The sequence below is a fragment of the Sander lucioperca genome, chromosome 17 (assembly GCF_008315115.2).
Source record: "Sander lucioperca isolate FBNREF2018 chromosome 17, SLUC_FBN_1.2, whole genome shotgun sequence".
Classification (NCBI taxonomy): Eukaryota; Metazoa; Chordata; class Actinopteri; order Perciformes; family Percidae; genus Sander; species Sander lucioperca.
The window spans coordinates 670,891-693,390 of NC_050189.1; the positions used below are offsets into that span (position 1 = coordinate 670,891).

General features: G+C 44.5%; 1 protein-coding gene across 3 annotated transcripts in view; it reads right to left on the reverse strand.

The window, feature by feature from the left end:
* Positions 1–14,168: 14,168 nt before the first annotated feature.
* Positions 14,169–22,500, reverse strand: part of LOC116034662 (flocculation protein FLO11-like) — a 9,811-nt gene continuing 1,479 nt past the window's right edge. Inside the window, exons 2-5 of one of the 3 annotated variants that reach the window (XM_035994289.1) lie at positions 21,150–21,311; positions 18,935–19,139; positions 16,003–16,863; positions 14,169–15,969 (exon numbers count right to left, since the gene is read on the reverse strand). In XM_035994289.1, the coding sequence (XP_035850182.1) occupies positions 14,793–15,969; positions 16,003–16,863; positions 18,935–19,139; positions 21,150–21,311 (2,405 nt within the window). In that variant the 3' untranslated portion in view covers positions 14,169–14,792. Of the gene's footprint in view, positions 16,864–18,934; positions 19,140–21,149; positions 21,312–22,500 lie in introns of all 3 variants that reach the window. The other 2 variants (XM_035994290.1, XM_035994288.1) reach the window with 2 other exon arrangements.

Sequence of the window (22,500 nt, forward strand, 5' to 3'; positions counted from 1 at the left end):
TGAAAGCGGTGAAGTGATTGCTAATTATACTTAAAGAGCGTTTCTATGGAACCATCCGTGTAATTTTTGTACAATTTTATTAAAAGAAACCCCATTTTTCATAGAAATAATTTTAAAATATGGTCAAATGTGACCCGAGAACAACAGGAGGGATAAGGTTCACAATACATTTTGGCCCGGTCTAGTTGTGCACCAAACCCAAAAAGACGGGAAACTTTTCAAAATGTAATTACATGACACACAGAGCAGAATCTGGCAGATTTGCCGACTTTGAGACTCAGAAATTCCCCCAGAACCAGAGAGAGTTTTCATATTCAGGCTGTGAAACAAGTTGCCGTGAGTCGGCTGTGTGTTTATTTTAAAGGAACACGCCGACTTATTGGGACTTTAGCTTATTCACCGTATCCCCCAGAGTTAGTCGATGCATACCCTTCTCATCTCCGTGCGTGTTGTAACGCTGTCTGACGGCTCCAGCATTAGCTTAGCCTAGCACGGATCATGCAGGTAACTGGTTCCAACTAGCCGACTGCTCCGAATAAGTGACAAAATAACGGCAACATGTTCCTATTTACATGTTGTGATTTGTAGAGTCACAGCGTGTACAAATAATAAGGTCACATGAGACAGAGCCATCTTCTAACCGTATACTAAGTGGGAACTATATTCTCAGAAAGTGGAAGCTCTGCTACTTGGGCGGAGTGATTAGCGCAACACCGAAAAGCACAGTTACTTCCGTCAACAAAACCAATGTAAATAGCTAGTTAGTAGCGAACGTGCCTGGTGATCATGGCATTATTTGTACACCCTGTGACTATACAAATCACAACATCTAAATAGGAACATGTTGGCGTTGTTTTGTCACTTATTCGGAGCAGTCGGCTAGTTGGAACCAGTTACCTGCAGGATCTGTGCTAGGCTAAGCTAATGCTGGGGGCGTCAGACAGCGTTACAGCACGCACGGAGATGAGAAGGGTATGTATGGACTTGTCAAACTCTTGGGGCTACGGTGAATAAGCTAAAGTCCCAATAAGTCGGCGTGTTCCTTTAAAAATGTAATCATTGTTGTGTTGTTTTACCAAAGTCTAAGATGGCTAAGGAACTTATTTGCAGACTTTTTTGGGCTTTATGTCAACCAAGGATGCACCGAATCCAGATTTTTGGGGTTCGGCCGAATACCGAATCCACTGGTTAAGATTCTGCTGAATCCTCGTCCCATCCTCAGTCCATGAACACAGTAAACACATTAATGAAGTAAACAGTGACTGTCCTTCCTTTGCCGTACCTGAAGTTGCTGCATTTTGGCTGCTGTCTGTAGATTCCTTCATCACAACTTGTATTCAATCGGATGTTTCATACCAAATGTTGTAACAGCGGTGATGTTGTGTATAGTTTAGGGTCCTCGCCACCACCAGACTAATCAGCATTGTAAATTGAACATGTAGCTGGACTTGAATGGCCTTCTTTTGACTGAAAGTGCTGCCAAACTACACTTTTTCTGCTCACGAGTTCCATTTCTACACTCTCGCAGCCTGCTGCATTGAACGCTCCACCTACGTAAACACCTTACCGTAATCAACGGCGCCGTCATTACGTTGACCAGCGTAGTGCGCGTAGTGCAAGCGTAGTGCAAGCGTAGGGTTCGGTTCGCTGGGAAAAAATTCTAGAAACCCAACCCCGTCAAAAAGCCTGATATTCGGCCGAATCCGAAGCCGAATCCTGGATTCGGTGCACCCCTGATGTGGACCAAACTGTAAATGAAAAGACTATATGAGAAATGCAATAATACAGTCAAAAATGTGTTACTTTTTCGATTAAATAAAAGCAATAAACTCCACGTCTGGTCCTCGATGTGATTCTCTTTTTCCATTGTGGCCCTTAAAGGTGCTCTAGCTCAGTCATTCACAAACTGTGGTCCGCGGACCACTAGTGGTCCATGAGGGTACTGCAGGTGGTCCGTGGAAAAGCAAAATAAAATATAAAATAATAGCTTTTTAACCTTCATTTTACCAGGAAATTCCTATAAAAAAAAAGAATATGTATATTGACATAAAATTTAAATTGTCAAGTTATTGTGTGATTACTAAAATAGGCTAGTGGCGCTCAGCTGTGACGTTCAAGTCCAAACACTGAAGATTAATAATCCCCTAAAATCGCCAAAGGTTTTGAAATTTTGACTATATCCAAGTGTTCTTATTACTGTATAGATGTAATAATAAGCCTGTTGTCCAAATTAACCTGATTTTGCCCTCGGGCGCTTGAATAAATAAATAAAATATGTGGCAGCCGTTGTGTGCAGTAAACTTTCTTTTAACGAGCCTGTTGTACTGATGAGATGACCAGTTATAGTTTTAGTGCTAGTAGGCCTATTAATTAAGAGGTGCGGATTAATTCAGGTAGGACTGTGTGTAGACATATTTTATAATGTGTATTATGAGGTGGTCTGCAAAAATTCTTGATCACATATAGTGGTCCACACACACAAAAAGATTGAAATCCCCTGGTATAAGCGATGTTGGGTGACGTCACTTCTTGTTGACATTCGAAGTAGAGATGCACCGATTACAACTTTCGAGGCCGATTCCGATTTTCTTTGAGTTAGGCCAGCCGATACCGATTTTAGCCGATTCCGATTTAATTTCTTCTAACCACTTTACAGCTCACACAAATATTTATTTTCTATCTTTTCTTTAATAGAAAATGTTACATTTTGCATAAAATACAACTATATAAATGATTCCTGGTGTGGGAAATTCACACACATCTAAAGTGCAATGTTATGAAAGAACCATTTCCTTCTTTTCACATCCAATATCAACTAAAGAAATGTGATATATTTAGCAAACTAAACTTCTGCATGTATGAAAACAGGGAAAACAGGTAATGGCAATAAAATAATATATAAATAACCTTTGACCGGCATAAAATCGGCATGTCAGACATGGCCGATGACGTGAAAATCGGCCAATTCCGGTCACCGGTCATCGGTGCATCTCTAGTTCGAAGTATTGTCAAAAAGAACGGAGGCTAGCTCGCCCCTCCCTCCTCCTCATCCCGTCCCCTCCCCCTCCCTTCCCTGCTTCCTGAAACAGTCATGAACACAAATTGTGGAAGTAGCTACCATGCTAACGCTGCTGCAGTGACAGCTCAACCAAATCCTCCTTGTGGGGGACCATAGGCAGGCTGGGGGAACTCATATTAATGTTAAAAAACCTCATAAAGTCAAATTTTCATGCTTTCATGCTTTAATGAAATTGAGTTGGACAGCCCTTTGGTAGATGAATGTGGTTTCTGCTGTAAGAAACGGAGACAGACAGGTGGCAGATTTGACAGTTTTTATTCAGTATATATTCACACACTTTTAGAACAGGCTGGTTTAGTTAGGTCACACACATACATCCACACATACACACTCACTGTTCATTTATATTACTAATAATTAGCATTGTTATCATCATAATATTAACGGGTTTTAAAGACGGATCTCTTCTCTGCTTCCCTTCGACTCCTCCGGCAGACACCTCATGCAAACGGGAAGGACAGAAGAGATAACAAGGTAAAAACATTCTTTAGACAGAGGAAGGGGCTCCTACGATAGAAGAAACAGACGGACGTTTTAGTCAAACAATTCGGTCAAACACCACAGGTGAAGCTGCTTCCAATCTGCTCACGGAACAAGTGAAAGTCAATCAAAGAGCCAAAATGGGAAACATTTTAATGAGGCCAAAATCCAGAGTTGGGTCAAACTTTGACTGGGTTCACATTTCAATCAGGATCGGTTATCTAATGTGCCGATATCTCAAGCGGCCGGGGGTTTAACTCTCATCCGAATGAAACGCTCAACAAAGGCAAGTCCTTTAAAGCGTCAGTTGAAGGTTAACTTTGCGTCTGAGGTCTGAGCTTTGCGTCAGCTTTTTAAATTGGAAACCAGCTCACACCAAAAAGAAAATATCGTCTACTCAAACCGGAAGAACACAAACATCCGTGGGTGGAGAAGAAGATGGAGGGTGATTTACACAAAGACGCCAACGTTTATCTATAACTGGAGAGGCGACGAGATTCAGGAATTTCTCACGTTAAGGGCGGACGCCGAATTCGTCAGACAGATTCAAGAAACCGCAAGAGACTCGTGGTTTATGACCAAATTAGGAACTGGCTCCATGTCCTGCCTTCTGCACGCTCTACCCGGGTCCAAGACTATGTAGACACTTTACTTGAAGGTGTCTACATAAGAATGATGTGATGAACTCTAACCCTATACTAACCATAACTTGTCATGACAAAACTGAATGACACTAAGAGAAGCGTTATGTCATATATGTTTAAGACTTGTTTATAATGTTTATGACACGTTCATGACAGTGTCATGTCACTCTTATCAGTCCCTCCAGAAAAACGTGATTATACGATCGCATAATTCAACGCATAATCAGCCAAAGTCTGCATATTTATGCGGGGGGGGCCGCATTTTTTCAAAAACGCCGCACTTTTGCTGCATAAATTGCCGATTTTTCATGCAAAATATGCGGGGCTTGCGTGATTTCATAATCCCCGCATTTTCGTTGCAAAAAAAGTCACATATATCTTAGCAGAAAGTTGAAAAATGTTGCGTTTACGTCACACAAGAGCAGCCGTTTCCCCCTGTTGCCATGGGAACGTTATGAAGTGACGTAATTATGCGACGTGAACATCATCGAAAAGCTGCAAACCCCGCGATGAAGCCGTGATGAAACCGCAATTTTTGCAAGTTCCCGCAATTTCATCGCATAAAATTGCATAAATATCCCGCATATTCCATCGCATTTTTTAAGAAAACGTGCCGCATAATCAAGGATTTTTGCTCGCAACAATCACAAAAAAACTCCGCATTTTTCTGGAAGGACTGATACCTTCAAGTAAAGTGTAACCCCCAGTTGATTACTGACATGAAGACAAATATATTCTACCCAGGCCCAAGACTAAACGGAGGATTTCCATGAATTTGCGAACGTGCCTGACACGGACAATCTCCTGTTGTGTGCTACATGTGAGAAAGGTAAAACTCCGGGAAAACTGTCAGAAACAGATTCAACAGGACTCTACTTGAGTCTTTCACTTTGTTTTGTAAAAACCAAATCTGACCCGTCAATGTGAATCCAGTCAAGAGTGTGAAACTCTTCTATCCGTGAGGACCATCTTTGAAAGTTTCCGTCCACTAACATTTGATGAAAAACTTGGTGACTGGTGAAACCCTGGTTTAACTCAACGGATTCTTTGAACAAAAAGAGATGAAGACGGGGTTTCCAAACAGGAGGCCAGCCCTAACATCAGCCTCGTGTTCAGGGAGATAGTCCAAGCTTTTATCAGTCAATTGGCAGAAGACTTTACCCTTAAGGCAGCTACACACCGAGCCGATAATCGGCCGTTGGACAGTCTGGCGAGGTCGGTGACTCGAGTCTGTTCAGTGTGTCCCGTGCCGTTGTCCGTCCGAGGGGCCGTCGGCCTTCATTTGGGCCAATTTGACATGCTCAGTCAGAGACAGGGCAGTCGGGACTCACCCGGAAACGGGGAGCGGGATGAGCCTCTCAAAATCTGACGAAAATCTTTTAAACTGACCTTTGTTGATCTGAAATGAAGACAGATTCAGCAACCGCACGGCCTATTTCTCTCTTAAAATGTTTTCAGAAACACGTTTCGGTGAACTATTTTAGTCCAATATGAGATCATAATCTGAACGAGCCGCTATGACAGTCTGTCTTTGAATTTCCGGAGAAACCAGACCCACGTGACGCGTTCTTCCAATCAGCTGCCGGTTTTCATTTTTGGGCGACAATACAGATTAGCGCTGCCTGCTGCTGTGGAGACGTATTACGTCCCGTCTCTTCGGTGTGTTCTGAGGAACTTTTTTGACCAACTCGGGGAGACTGATCAGTCCGACTGCCTTTTCTGCCGACGGTCGGCCGTCTGGTTCGTGTGTAACTGCCTTTAAACGTCTCACAGCACCAGATGTGTTGACCTCTTGAGTGTCGGGAACTTCAACAATTGATACCTCGACCCTGGCAGTGCTGGTGCCTTGCTGTAAACCAGTGTTTCTCAACGGGAGGCGGTACAGAAGTTCAGAGGATGATGGGGGGGCGCTGGAAGCAATATTGTGGAATGGGGGGCGTTGAGGTGCCCTTGGGGGGCGTTTGTTTTAAGGCAAGTTTACACCAAAGGTTCACAACAATACGAGTTTACACTTTAAACTACTTGCAAAAAGCAGTGGCCTGCAACGTTAAAACCTGCCAGTTTACAGCACTGCGATTGGACAAGACGATGGATCGTAAAGCGTGTTTTACAGTAACCGCAGCCCAGCTGGCGCACGCATATGTGACGTCATGAAATCACCATAACTATTTATACCCGCACTGGTGGTCGCAACACTAGTTGCAGTCTTCTCCTGAACAGAGGTGGCGCTAATGAGGAAATGCTACCGACGTTGCTCTTTCTACAGACTAGAAGAAGAAGAAAAAGGTAAACAACGGCAGAACTGGCAGCAGCATTGACGTCAATGCTTGGATTTGATTGGATGACCTACTTGGTGGGATCGAGCCTTTCATTCGCCATAAAAGAACTCATCTTAACCCAGTTAGTTTACAAGAGAGACTAGCAGTCACTCTGAGAGTCCTGGCATCACGTTGCCCTCGAGCTCGTTCATGCTTCCTGTTTCCCATTTGTCACGCCGCTGAAAAATCTGCGCCAGCAAGATCTACGACATTTTCTAACTCTTCCTCTCTTTAGTGTTTCTTTAGGCTTTGTGTGGTGCAGCTCCGTGCTGCCTTCATGGGAATGGGACGTCAGAGTATCTTCTTATATAAACTCCGTACTGCAGCGTTACGAATCGGTCTTGTCGGGAACTTTATTAAGTCTATATTAAATGTTAACATCATTTATCTGTAATAAGTCTACGAACATACAGTAGCTGTCAAACGTTTTTCACTCGATGTGATTTTTTTGATGATTTTTAATAACAATAGTGACAACAATAATAGGACTAATAATAATTATCATAACAATAATAGGACCTAATCATTAATTTTCAGGGCAGTTAGCCTACATCTTATTTGATGGGGGGGTGGTAAGGGACTTGGATAATGGATAGGGTTAGGTCCCGCTGGTCCCAAAAAAGGTTGAATCACTGCTGTAAACTAACCAATGTTGGAATTTTCTACTCTCTTTCGCCACTGACTACGTTTACATGCACATAATATTCCGGTTTTTTGCCCTTATTCAGAAAAAGACGATATTCCCCTAAGCTGTTTACGTGGCTAATGAAAGTGAATATTCCTCATTCATTCTCCCATTTAAATGTAGCCGTGCAAAATACGACTTTTTCAAAGTTCTCCAGCGGTGGAGGACTTGTTGGAGCGTGTGAACACAGCGTCCTTCTTTCATTCCTTCAACCAGCTTCTTGAAAAGGTCGGCTCATATCCCAAAAACATGTTAATATCCAAGCTTTTGATAATGTTTAAAAGTAGCTGTGTTTCTGCTTCTTAATCGGGCCTGCAGCCTCGCAAACTGTCGGCTCGTTGGTTTGTGTACAGCAACCATAGCAACGCACAGAGCTGACGTAATCTGTAAACAGGCAAGAGGCCGTAAACTCTGTGGTAAAAACCCATATTGAGACGCATATTCTGACTGCGCTGTATACATGTCCAAAGAATGCCTCTAAAGCCAAATAATACCAGAATATCACGTCTTAATTGAAAAATGCTATATTCGGAAAAAGGCCTTATTCGTAATAATCAACCGGAATATGCTGTTTGTATGTGTGTTTGTTGTGTTATGGTTGTATAAGCTACTGGATGCCTTAAATTTCCCCAGGGATGAATAAAGTATCTATCTATCTATCTATCTGTCTGTCTGTCTGTCTGTCTGTCTGTCTGTCTGTCTGTCTGTCTGTCTGTCTGTCTGTCTGTCTATCTATCTGTGTATCTATCTGTCTGTCTGTCTGTCTGTCTGTCTATCTATCTATCTGTGTATCTGTGTATCTATCTATCTATCTATCTATCTATCTATCTACATGACTTGTATCACATTCGGAATATTGTCATATTCTGAATAATATTGGAATATTGGTGTGCATGTAAACGTACTGACTGTTGTGTTTGTATCGTCAATTTGTGACTCACGAGTTCTGACGAGGTTCCCCCAACCGACCTGCCATATCTACTTTTACTTCAGTTTCCCATGATTCATCCAGAGAACAGATGGGACCTTCCTCCATTCAGCTGGTAGAAGTGAGCATAATAAAAACGATTGGGTTCTTTCTCTCGTCACACGAAAAGAAGTTATTGAAGGCGGACATTATTTCCACCAAAGCAGTCTCTCATTGCCAGACCTTCCTCCACAGCGCTGCTGAGGCTAGTCCACACAGCATTCTGGTATGGGTTTATTGCCATTTCTTTAAACCAATCACAATCGTCTTGGGCAGGGCTAAGCTCCGGACGGAGCCACGGTGCCTCAGCTAAATAGCGTCAGGAAGGAACTTGTTTTGGTGGAACATGTGTACGTTCAAAGGTAGCTTTAGTCGTGCAACAGAAAACTGAGATTGGACAGATAGTCTAGCTAGCTGTCTGGATTTACCCTGCAGAGATCTGAGGAGCAGTTAACCATAGTCCTCAGAAATCCACCGGAGGTTAGAACGCCATCACAAAGAAAGAGGAAGGGGACGGACATCCGGCGGAATTTCAGTTGGCAATGGAGCAATCCCGAAAGTGGAACGTCGTGGATATAGACTAGCACCAAAGTGACACCAGGATGCCCACGGTTTAGTTTGGTCAACTCTTCCAGAAGATGTCAACACTCTCCTGGTACTGTGAGGATATTTAGCTAAAATCCTGAATGAACTGGCGTTGGATATCACTCCCAAAACCCAGCTGTGTTTCCCTTCTACGAGGCTGATCTCAGAGCTGCAGAGCCTTTGGGAACCTGAGCTGCAACAAACGGACAGATTTTAGACAACATTTCCCCAGTCACTCTGGTTCGAAAGTCCACACCCATACAGAGCGAGAACCGCTCTATCTAATGCTAAGTAGTAACAGTTGTCAAGTAGAAATGGCACTCTGTAACCATGGAGATATATAACCTTATTAGTTCAGGTAAACAAAAAACACCATCAACCACAACATCAACGGCTCAGCATCCCCCTCGAGCTTCCTCGAGGTGGTCCTTCGAGCCTCTACAAACTCGTACGCCTTCCTCGAGGTGGTCCTTCGAGCCTCTACGAACTCGTACGCCTTTTACAGTCCACAGGCGCAAATTTGGCCTGGATTCAATCGAACACGGTGTCGTTTTCAACGCCATCGGAGAATCTGCTTGAGTCCACATCGGCTCAAAACCAGATTCCTATATCTGTGAGTTTAGCCACAAAAGGTTTTAAAAAAAAAAAATTTTTTTAAATTAAATATTGGATCATTGTTATCCATCGATGTATGAATCCAAGCTTGTGCACGTTGGTTTCCAAACTGACTACCAAGACGTCTGGAATACATCCAGCTGTCAATCGGAGTTTGACATGGAAACTGTCGGTTCTGTTGCTGCCATTGTAGTCAAAGTCACGTCCTTTTCATGGACAGCAGGACATTGCTTAGGTCATAATGAGGTCCAACATTGCTTTGTCCATCATGGGTATCCATACAGGTAGCTCTATTGAAGTTATACCCACCATCCATGCAACAAATGTGTAGCGAAGTGCGTTAAGTCTGTGTTGTAATGCAGCATGGACACAGGGTTTAAGGATCAGTGAGACTCGAATTGAATTCGTGACTGAGACAATCGTTGGGTTACCCGTTCACTGCAGTTTACGTAGTTCGACAGGGAACACTTTCCTCCAAGATTATAATGCCTCAACTTCCTGTGTCTTTACTTTCTAAAACAACATTCGAAAGGTCCTAGTTCCTGTACAATCTGATCTCACTGCTCACGCTTTCTGTCATTGACTTAAGGTTAGCCAGACTTTACTCTCTGGTGTCTTTTCCAACACGCTTGGAAGTCCGGTTTGGTACAACACACAGTTTGTGAAACTTTCTAACACAGCTTACATTAATAGCTGTAAAAAAAGAAAAATCAAGTGCACTTTGTGGGAGCCGGTGTAAGAAAATGTAGGAATGTATGAGGCGTCTGACTTTTACACTCCGATTTTTAGTCCCAATGATAGGAGAGAACATCCTGGTACAACAATGTGGGGTATTTCTTGTTGAAACTGGATTTTGGAAAAGCAGTTTATGGAATTAATAACGTTTTCATATAAAACAACATGACATCATGACTTTGCGTAAACATACACGCCCACTTTCTAAAGCCAAGTAGCGTGTTATCTGTACGCATTTTCAGCTATGCGAGTGTATGTCTACGCCGTATACAGCGGACGTAAACATACACGCCACTTGCCGTGTTGTCGCCACTTGCCGTGTTGTCGCCACTTGCCGTGTTGTCGCCACTTGGCGTGTTGTCGCCACTTGCCGTGTTATCGCGAGAAGAAAGCTACGGTTGGGTTTAGGAAACGTGACACACGGAAGAACAACTGGTTGGGATTAGGAAACGTGACGCGCGGGACACGAAGGAAACGTGACGCGCGGGACACGAAGGAAACGTGACGCGCGGGACACGAAGGAAATGTGACGCGCGGGACACGATCCCCGGTCTCCTGGGTGAAAAGTCCTATGTTTTCGCCCTTTCATACTACTCTCTAGGCAGTGTTTCTCAAATGGGGGTACGTGTACCCCTAGGGGTACTTTGGAGGACTGCAGGGGGTACATGAGATATTTAACAAAATGAAGGCTGTTGTCCAGAACATTGTTCCTCTTTATGTAGACTTTTTTTTCCTACCAAAAATGTGACATTTGTGTCACTTTCTTTGGACCTAATCTTGCCTTCCTCCCTTCTACTGTCCTTCTAGTTTTTACAAGTTTCTCGCTTTTTTCGAAGTTATGTCACTGTTTTTGAAGTTTTTGATACGATTTCCGACCTATTCTTGCCTTACCTCCTTCCTTCTTTCTACCATCTTTTTCCAAGGTTTTGAATTTTTTACAGTTTGTCTCCTTTTCTCATCAGCATTTAAATGTTTTTCAGTTCCAAGTCTGTTGTTTAGTAAATCTATCGCTGACAGCGCTGTACTATTCCTCTTAATATAGACTTTTTTTTCTACCAAAAATGATTCATGCTACTTGGCTTAAAGAAACAATTCAAAAGGGGTACATTATTGAAAAAAGTTTGAGAACCATTGCTCTACGGCGTAAATTCACACGCAATCGCGAGGTAATGTAAGTCAATGGAGGCCAAACGGCGTTGATAAACACGCTAAAAAGCGAGTATGCGTCTTGATAACACGCCAAAAATGGCATACGAAATGGCGTGTTGTACATACACCACTTCATGAGATCAGTCTGTATAAAAGTACAATAACAAGTCTGACACAAATTAAGTATACACAAATGTGTGATGGCATACCTCCGTGAAGTGTGTTGGAAAAGACCCTTTTGCACGAGCCCTTATAATCATTACACTGTTGTTTGGTAAAAATCTCAAAAAGATAGAAAATAAAATTATGGTTCCAGGGAAACTTTCTTTCCTCTGACAGAAATGTCGACCAATCAACCAAATGCAGAGATGAAAAGTGCGTGCAGGAATTTTATTTTCTTTCTTTTTTAAATGGATCTTTCAGGGATTAAATTACATTTTCATCCTGATGCATTTTTAAGTTTGTCCAGAAGGTTTTTAGAAAGATTTTAATCGACCAAAGGCGCATTAAAATCACCCGCATCAGTGTGGCATATTTTACATTAAAACATTACAGTCACCTAAACTGAATTTAACTAGGTTTATACCCAACAATGGCAACCCATAGCTTAGCTATCAATGCTTTCTGAAGCAGTTTTTAGACACAGACTCTTGCTGATGAAAAATATTGCTCTTTACTAATTTTAAAGTGATTGGAAACACACCAACATGTACTACACAAATGTTATTAACTCTCTATCATTGACAAAATATAGTCCTCTACCTTTATGTCTTTCTGTCACAAAATATATCGACACGTCCATCAATCTGTTCAACGGGCTGAAAATAATTCCTAAATTGCTTGTTCTCCAATTCTATAACAGGATTGAGATTGCTGTCATTTTAAGGCCCTAAAATAGCTTGAATTTAACGTGAATTTCACTTAAATTAAGGGGTTCTGAATGATAAAAAAAACAATGTTTCTATGAATGGAGAGATGCACAAAGTGAAAGGGAATATTACAGAGTTTAGACTGATTGTGTGGTGTCTACAACGTATTGTTGTATCTGACCTCAAAATCAGAGAAAGAGACAAAGACGGGAATGATGACGTGTTCCTGTTTCTTCTGTTTGGTGCTTTGTTTCTGTCTAAAAGCGCCCTTTGTTTAGTCCTATTTATGCAAAAGATTTTCTCGGCTGATGACTGACGCACAGAAAACCCTAAAACCTTCCTTACAGGATTAAGGTTGCCATGAACACATCAAATCTGTGAATCTGTCTTTCCCGTTTTATAAACTACCCACCTAATTCAGCTCTCCTGACAGACTTCTTCATCAAAACGTCCCTTCTTATAAATGAATCAACCTTCCCTCTGTCAGTCAGCGTGAATCATCCGCCCACATCAGTCGATTCGTTTCCAAAAAAGGCAGTTTGTCCCCGGCACATTTCCAAACCTCCGTCATCACCGAAGACAAGCGAGGTGTGTTCTGCTAAATATTGAATTATTTAAAGTTCTTTTCTTGGTGACAGACAGACGCAAAGAAAGCAAGCGTCATTTCTGCATAATGCACCCTCTGATGATGACCATTTTTAATGTGGGACAGAAGGTAGCAAAGGGAAGGATTCCCATGTTTACGACTTACGACGTGATTGGACCACTCATGGCGTATATTGTATAATTGCAGAATTGGTTGCGTAAGGGTTAAAACAACAATGTGGATAGCAATGTTGGATTATATCCATTAGATTAGCGTTTCAACCATGCTTTTAGTTGATGCGAGGTATCAATATTGGTTTGCTTTTTTGGGAACTTCTGCATTATTAAGCGCAAAGCTGGATTTCAGAGATTTCTCCCAGGTGTAAATTACGACTTGGATGTTGATGTGAGTTCTCTTTACAAGTCAGTAACTGATAAGTAACGTAACTCGTGTAGTGTCTCCTACATGACATAAACCCCACATTAGCTGTTTGGATATCTAAATAAAGCCGGTTTAAGGAGCACTCCAAAAATCTGTATTGCACTACCAAGTTAGGTGATTTGCAAGAGACAGTTTTTTACAAAAATGGTCAAACTTTAAGTTGAGCAGAAGCCAAGGTTTTAGTTTCTAGTATCTAGTATTCTAGTGGGTCATCCTCCAAAAACACTGGAGCCCAAACTTACCCATAATGCCACTTAAATAGCATATTTCATTAGCCCCTTCCTGCTTGGTAAATGCACCTGTTGGTAACACACGCTTTGGGTTAAAAAAAATTGACTTATGTGTGTAGAATTCGTGGAGTGCCCTTTTAAAAGATCATGGTCCTTGTTTTAATGTAGAAGGAAATTAAATTAACACATTTGAGTGTGACCGTGAGGCCTGGCAAAGTGTTTTGGTTAAAAACACTGAATCTCCATAGGGAGTACCGGGCAGTGTCACCTTAACCTCCACTAACAAATTTCCTTCATTAGACTGTTAACTCTGACTGAGAACATTACTGAATGGATCTACAGACATATCACAACAAGCTGCTTCAGCTAGCTTTCCAACGTGATATCATGACTTCGCGTAAACATACACGCCAACTTTCTTAAGCCAAGTGGCGTGTTATCTGTACGCATTATGAGCTATCCGCGTGTATGTCTACGCTGTATACAGCAGACAGCAGTCTGCAACGTCACAGCGTAAACATACACGCCACGTGGCACTTTCTAAAGCCACATGGCGTGTTATCGCGAGGCTACGTGTTATCGGGAGACTACGTCACACTTGGGTTTTAGGAAAACAAGAAACGGAAAAACGGTTGGGTTTAGGAAAAGTCTCCTGGGTGAAAGTCCTGTGTTTTACCACCCCCCCGACCAACCTCCCTTTGCAGCGATTCGCCTTTTCATACTACTCCCTACGGCGTCAATTCACACGAAATCGCAAGGTAATGTAAGTCAATGGAGGCCAAACGGCGTTGATAAACACGCTAAAAAGTATGCGTCTTGATAACACGCCAATAATGGCATACAAATTGGCGTGTCATACATACGCCATTTCATGAGATCAGTTTGAGCTTTCAGTTCATAGCCACTGCTTCATAAACAACTCTCCATAGTTACGTAATGGTGGATTGCTAAATGTTGTTTGTGTTAACTGTAAAACTTCTGTTAGGTTCAAAATGGGGACCAGGTGTCGTAGTTCTTCTTGACATTTTACAAACTGCTGACACCAGTTTTGTCTTGTTGTAGTTGTTAAAATTGTATCCACTCTGGATGCAATATGAGTAAACGCCTCTCCACTCGCCATGCAGAATCTTCCCGAACCACATCTGACTAAACTATCCCAACTAACCGTTGAAGAAACCATGTTGTAATGATCTAATGCTTCCTGTAGAATCACTTCCTAACTTCCTAACACCTATGCTGGTCCGACAACATTATTACCGTGACGTAACTGATCCACAATTACAATCATGTGTGTTCAAAACCTCCGCGGTTACAGACCAATCTCAAAAAACCGTTTCAAAGGTGGACGCCATTATTAACATTATCCCTTGTCTGGGTGACGAATTATTTGATCCGACAACTTCTGTCAATCACACAGTCTCCATGACAATGACGATTTTGCAACTGTCCTCGGACGTTGGCGTTGGCGTGGAGTTACACAGTGTAAGTCCTTCCCCTGTGGTGACCTGACCTCTAGCAGGGCAGTCCACGCTATCATGGAGATCAGTGTTTCCGCCTCCTTTTGAATCCCTCTCCCCTCCTCCTCCTTTCCGGCCATCCTCCTTCCTTTCCCCCTCCTCCTCTTCCTCCTCCTCGTCCTCCTCCTCCACCCGACACCTGCACACCTCGATGCCAGAGTCACCGGTAAGTCGCCGATGTCTATACTGGCTCTCATCTGCTCCCATGTCCTCATCTTCATCATCATCATTGTCCTCCTCCTCCTGTTCCTCCTCTCCTTCCTCCCAGCTCGGAGGTCCCGGTTCAAAGATATCCACGCAGGGCGAAAAGAGAGTTTGTTTCGGAGGGGACTGAGTAGCACGAGGCGAGGGGGAGAGGGAGGAAGCATGGCCAGGGGAGGATCCACCTTTGTTGGACTGGTGCAGAGCACTGAGGGGGTCAAGGAGTAAAGCTGGGGCCGGGAGGGAAGTAGAAGACAGGGCTGGAAAGGTGGGAAGGGAAGAAGGAGAAGGAAGGGATGGGGTCAAGGATGGGGAAAAGGCTGCAGGTGAAGTGTAAGAAGATTCAGAGTTTATGGTTATGGCTGGGCAGGAGGAAGAGGAAGCGGAGGATGCATGTGTTGGGAAAGTCAGCACTGGGGCAGGAGTAGACAGTGGACCTGATCTGGAGCCCACTGACTCTGACGATTGAGACAGGACCAGAGAAGGACCTGAATCAGCTGGTACTGCAGCTGGATCGAGACAAGACACAAGAACAGCAACAGACCCTGGGTGTTGGGGCAAGCCTGATGTTGGGCTGGGAGGTAAGGGGGTAAGGGGGGTTAGAATTGGGTCGGTAGCTTGGTAAATGTTTGAAAGAACTGGGTCTGGAACTTGGGAAATGTTTGAAGGTAGTTGTTCTGGTACTTGGATAAGACTTGAAGGTACTGGAGCAGGAGCTTGGGTAAGGTTTGAAGGTCCTGGGTCTGGAGTTTGGGTAATGTTTGAAGGTAGTTGTTCTGGTACTTGGATAAGACTTGAAGGTACTGGAGCAGGAGCTTGGGTAAGGTTTGTAAGTATTGGATCTGGAACTTGGGTAATGTTTGAAGGTCCTGGGTCTAGAGTTTGGGTAAAGCTTGAAGGTACTGGGGAAGGAACTTGGGTAATGTTTGAATGAACTGGGGAAGGCACCCGGGTATTGTTTGAAGGTACTGGGGCAGGAGCTTGGGTAAGGTTTGAAGGTGCCGGGATCGGCACAAGGCTAGGATTTGGGTCTGAGGTTGGGAGACTAGCAGAGCTTGTTATGAGGGTCAAAGTTCTTCTATCATCTGGGGACAGTAATGAGGTTGGGCTACTAGAAAGGGTAGCGGTATCAAAAGTTCTTGTTAGATCAAGGGTTTGAGTTTCTGTAGGACTGCCAGAAGTGCAAGCTGTTGGGGTAGGAGGGCCTGACATTGAGGTGATTTTTGGGGCAGGGGTAGTTTCGGGGCCCTCAGCTGGACTCTCAATGCTTATTATCTGGATGGAGGGGAGTGTTGTGTCAACAACACTTGGACTTGGGAGTGTAACTGGGCTGACAAGTGGGGTACACGGTGCTAATTCGAGCTGTTGCTTCATGGGAGATGTAGTTAGAACAGAAAGAGCCACCTCTGTCCTGGGAGAGGGCAGAGGCTGAGGGGAGGCCGCCCTGGTAACAACCGCCACAGTAACAGTCTGGTTGGGAACCGATGAATTAGTGGAATTGGGTTCCTGTGCTCCGTTAGCGTCTTCATCAATGATGTCAATGGCCACTGTGCCAACCATCCTCTCAGAAACAAATTGTGTTTCATTTACCTCCAAACAGGTTGCAGCGGCGGAGATGGTTTCCAAAGTGACATCAAAGGTGAGGGGCGTGGCCTCGCCAGGTGTGGTGGCGTGGCTTGTGTCAGTCTCATACGTGACGGGGGCCGACAGGGAGGAGCTACACGGAGAGGAGGGGCAGCAGGAGTCACAGGAACAACTGGAGCTACAGAAGTGAGTCACACACACATTATTCATCTAAAATTCATGAAACCATGAGCAAATGATTTGTTCTTACTGTGCTCAGAGTTGTGTTGTGTAGTGCATTTCATCCTACAACCAAAACAACATACATCAAAGTGTTCAGCTCATTTCAACTTGCTATCAATGATTTAAGTAAATTAGTTGTATTTCAATGTGCCGGTACTAGGGGTGTCATAATTCTCTGAATCCATAATTCGACTCAATTTTCGATTTAGACATTTTGGCCAAAAGTTAAGCTGCTGGCCACCCTGTGTCTTAAGCTGCATGCTACCAGCTGGTAAGCTGACGTTACCCTGTGTCTTAAGCCGCATGCTACCAGCTGGTAAGCTGACGTTACCCTGTGTCTTAAGCTGCATGCTACCAGCTGGTAAGCTGACGTTACCCTGTGTTTTAAGCTGCATGCTACCAGCTGGTAAGCTGACGTTACCCTGTGTCTTAAGCTGCATGCTACCAGCTGGTAAGATGATGTTACCCTGTGTCTTCAGCTGCATGCTACCAGCCGGTAACCTGACGTTACTCTGTGTCTTTAGCTTCATGCTAACAGCCGGTAAGCCAACGTTACCCTGTGTCTTCAGCTGCATGCTACCAGCCGGTAACCTGACGTTACTCTGTGTCTTAAGCTTCATGTTATCAGCCGGTGAGCTAACGTTACCCTGTGCTATAGCTGCATGCTACCAGCCGGTAAGCTAACGTTACCCTGTGTCTTAAGCTGCATGCTACCAGCCGGTAAGCTAATGTTACCCTGTGCTATAGCTGCATGCTACCAGCCGGTAAGCTGACGTTACCCTGTGTCTTTAGCTGCATGCTACCAGCCAGTAAGCTAATGTTACCCTGTGTCTTAAGATGCATGCTACCAGCTGATAAGCTGGCGTTACCCTGTGTCTTTAGCTGCATGCTATCAGCCGGTAAGCTAACGTTACCCTGTGTCTTTAGCTTCATGCTACCAGCTGGTGAGCTAATTTTACCCTGTGTCTTTAGCTGCATGCTACCAGCCGGTAAGCTAAAGTTACCCTGTGTCTTTAGCTGCATGCTACCAGCCGGTAAGCCAACGTTACCTTGTGTCTTTAGCTGCATGCTACCAGCCGGTAAGCCAACGTTACCCTGTGTCTTCAGCTGCATGCTACCAGCCGGTAACCTGACGTTACTCTGTGTCTTAAGCTTCATGTTATCAGCCGGTGAGCTAACGTTACCCTGTGCTATAGCTGCATGCTACCAGCCGGTAAGCTAACGTTACCCTGTGTCTTAAGCTGCATGCTACCAGCCGGTAAGCTAATGTTACCCTGTGCTATAGCTGCATGCTACCAGCCGGTAAGCTGACGTTACCCTGTGTCTTTAGCTGCATGCTACCAGCCAGTAAGCTAATGTTACCCTGTGTCTTAAGATGCATGCTACCAGCTGATAAGCTGGCGTTACCCTGTGTCTTTAGCTGCATGCTATCAGCCGGTAAGCTAACGTTACCCTGTGTCTTTAGCTTCATGCTACCAGCTGGTGAGCTAATTTTACCCTGTGTCTTTAGCTGCATGCTACCAGCCGGTAAGCTAAAGTTACCCTGTGTCTTTAGCTGCATGCTACCAGCCGGTAAGCCAACGTTACCTTGTGTCTTTAGCTGCATGCTACCAGCCGGTAAGCCAACGTTACCCTGTGTCTTTAGCTGCATGCTACCAGCCGGTAAGCTAACGTTACCCTGTGTCTTTAACTGCATGCTACCAGCCGGTAAGCTACGCTGTGTCTTTTTTTCTTTTCTTTCTGCGGGCGTATGCAAGTAGGCCGGAGGTGGAGAGAGAGAAATACAGGGGGGAATCGCCGACCCTGCTTTTGATTTCGTCAGCCAAAATTGGAAGCTCATTTGGACCTATTTTCAATTTAAAATCAAAATCGTGATGCCCACTTCTGAGTATTCCTAGCAGTGTGACCAGCATTTCCATAAATGTCGTCAGTATTTCCTGGACTGCTAACATTATATCCACATTTTTGAGTACTACTGCATGTTTCCCTGTGGCGTGCGGTGCAAGTAGCGTTAGCAGCATTGTTACCTGTTGTCGGAGCTGAGCGAGGACGGGCCGGTGCTGAGCGGCCGGTGCAACAGCGGGTCGTGCTGCGTGAGCAGGTGGGGGTCGGCGGCGCGCGGGGGCTGCGGGTAACGTGGGGAAGTGAACACAGAGCTGTATGGCGGAGGAGGGGTGGAGGGTTGAGCTGCCACCTCCTCATAGGACGGCAGCTTCAGAGACGCCAGGAAACCTAAAAACAGAAGAGGGGAGCGCCGTTTGAGCAAAAAAGTTAGAAAGTAGAGGGGTGACAGGAAATGAAGTTTTTTTTAAAAAAAAGATCCCCACATTTTTGTTTTAAATAACTTGATTTACTGTCCTTGATTTAAATATTTAGGAGGAATTTCCCTTTAAGGCTGCAGCTGAGCTGTATATTGCCCCCTGACAGGACAAATAGCTGTATTATATTTATTAATTAAGGCTGTTGAAATTAACGCAATAATTACTCGCAATTTTAAATTCCTTTTACCATCACGTGCGTGACTAACCGGCAATTTCCACTGGATGCGGAACGGCTGCGGAACGGCTGCGGAGTCATTATGTTTCCATTAAAGTCAGTGTGTGTATTTCCACTGACTGCAGAACGTCTGCGTCCCGACTCCGTCCCAGCTCCGGCGGTCCCAGCCCTCCGGAGCAGATACTCAGAGCTTCTATTGTTGCCGGACGCCGGAGAGCTCCGCAGCAACTCAGCACACAGCAGATAGTGCGGGACAGGAAGTCGAGCACAGAAACAAAATAAAAATCCGGTTACTTTTCAAAATAAAATCCAGCGTGCTCACGGCGGATCATATTTCCCTGCACTACACCTTGAAAACACAGCTCAGAGCTGTTTCCCCTCTACTCCTCTGGATGGAAACTAACTGCTGGTGGTTTTGTGGTTCTATTCTACGTGAATTCGTGAGATCTCGTGGGTCCTCGTGACTACAGCTGTCAGTCATGGCCGCAGCCATGCCGCAACAAATCCGGACCTGGTGGGTATTGACGGACGGCGGAGCACACAGCCGTTCCGAATTGCCGGTAATATTTTGATTAAAGCACGCGCGTTCTGTGATTTGGGCCTCGGGCCCAGGGCCGACGGACTGGGGTGGAAAGGGAACTGAGTACCCAGGGCCCTCATGTGAGGAGGGCCCAAAACGATGCTAGAATGAACAGCTGTGGATGCGGGGAGGGGCCCAGAATTTTGTGCTACGCCCCTGCTCGGACCGCTCCGTAGTTTGTGTCAATCAGGAAGCGATGCAGCGGTAACGTTGTGGATGTCTAGCAGAAACAAATGGATAAATAAAAGGGTCTTTTGAATGATGAGGTGAGTTTCAAAGCCCTTCCAGATGTTACTCTCCACAAGACTAAAGTTATCTGCGTGCACCGTCGATGTGAACTGAGTTACCACCGGAGTCTCAAATAACATTTAACAGTCCCTCCAGGACTTCGCGATGTCGCGATCGCGCCAATTCACGCGACTTCAACCAATCACAGCAGTCCCACGTGCACTCTGAGAGCCAATCGGGTGTGAGAAAGGGTTGATCATTTCCTTGTTTTCGATATGAAGACGAGACGTGTGTGTGACTCAAACATCTCACATTTACCAACAAAACGTACAGCGAAAGACCGTGCAAAACATTTCAGACCGTCCGATACATTTTAACATCAATGTAGACTTTAACGATTTAAAAGTCGCTGAAGTTTCTGCCGTTTCAATCCTGGCTGTCGGCTCTCTGCAGCGGGCGGGGCTGCTGCTCCAAAGTACTTTATCAAACCGTATGAATGTGTGTCCCAGGCCAGGTTAGTGTGTGTGTGTGTGTGTGTGTGTGTGTGTGTGTGTGTGTGTGTATGTGTATGTGTATGTGTGTGTGTGTGTGTGTGTGTGCAGACACACAGAGAGACAAGCAGACAGATAGACAAGACAGACAGACAGACAGACAAGGAGACAGACAGACACACAGACACACAGAGAGACAAGCAGACAGACACATACACAGAGAGACAGACAGGCAGACACACAGAGAGACAAGCGGACAGACAAGACAGACAGACAGACTGACAGACAGACAGGCAGACACACAGAGAGACAAGCAGACAGATAGACAAGACAGACAGACAGGCAGACAGACAGACAGACACACACACAGAGAGACAAGCAGACAGATAGACAAGACAGAACGTCAGGCAGACAGACAGACAGGCAGACAGACGGACGGTGTCTTACTGAGGTCCAGCATGGACGAGGGGTAGGAGTTGGCTCCGTGGTAGGCCAGCAGGCTGATCTCTCTCTGTCTCTGCTGCTGCTGAACTCTCAGTTTGGCTCGGCGGTGTCGGTACGCACAGCAGCAGCTGAACAGGATGAGGACGGTCCACAGCAGCCAGAACCCTGCACACACAGCGTTACTTACTACATTTACTTGTGTCTAAGTGACTGATGGGAAAAAAACAATCTTTGAAATATTGAAAGATTTGAAAGCTCCGAAATCACCATCACCAAACTCCACCAGACTCCATGTAAATAATCAGTAATTTTATCATCGTAAAACACACTTCACTCAAAGTGGACAGAAACAAAATATAACTACCAAAAGCCATCTTGGTTCATCTTTCCACTGTTCCAACAATCACCACTCTGGTTTGGTTGAAATAAACTCAAACTTAATTCACCCATTTACATGTGGAAATAGGCTGGCTCTATACACACTACAAGTCCTGATTATTTACATGGAGTCTGGTGGAAATATGCTGGCTCTATACACGCTAAAAGTCCTGATTATTTACATGGAGTCTGGTGGAAATATGCTGGCTCTATACACGCTAAAAGTCCTGATTATTTACATGGAGTCTGGTGGAAATATGCTGGCTCTATACACGCTAAAAGTCCTGATTATTTACATGGAGTCTGGTGGAAATAGGCTGGCTCTATACACGCTAAAAGTCCTGATTATTTACATGGAGTCTGGTGGAAATATGCTGGCTCTATACACGCTAAAAGTCCTGATTATTTACATGGAGTCTGGTGGAAATATGCTGGCTCTATACACGCTAAAAGTCCTGATTATTTACATGGAGTCTGGTGGAAATATGCTGGCTCTATACACGCTAAAAGTAGTGATTATTTACATGGAGTCTGGTGGAAATATGCTGGCTCTATACACGCTAAAAGTAGTGATTATTTACATGGAGTCTGGTGGGTTTGGTGATGGTGATTTCGGGGCTGTTTCATGTTAAGGCCCGTACACACCAACCCGACGGCCGTCCGTTGGCAGAAAAGCCAGTCGGACTGATCAGTCGGCTCCCGTCGGTCCAAAAAATGCGCCTTTAAACTAAAAGGATCTTACTCTTTAACAGAAAGGTCTATCTCTGTAGGGATTAGAGTTGGGCGATATCCAAATTTTGATACCGTCAAACCTCCTCCCTATTTTACCGCGGTATACGGTATTACCGTGACTAATTAAAAATGATGACGTAAGGCTCAGACGGCGTCACCAAACTGTTGGCTTGTGCACCGTTCAGAAACTGAATACCAAACACTAATACTGAAACAATAACAACATAACAACAACTTACAAATT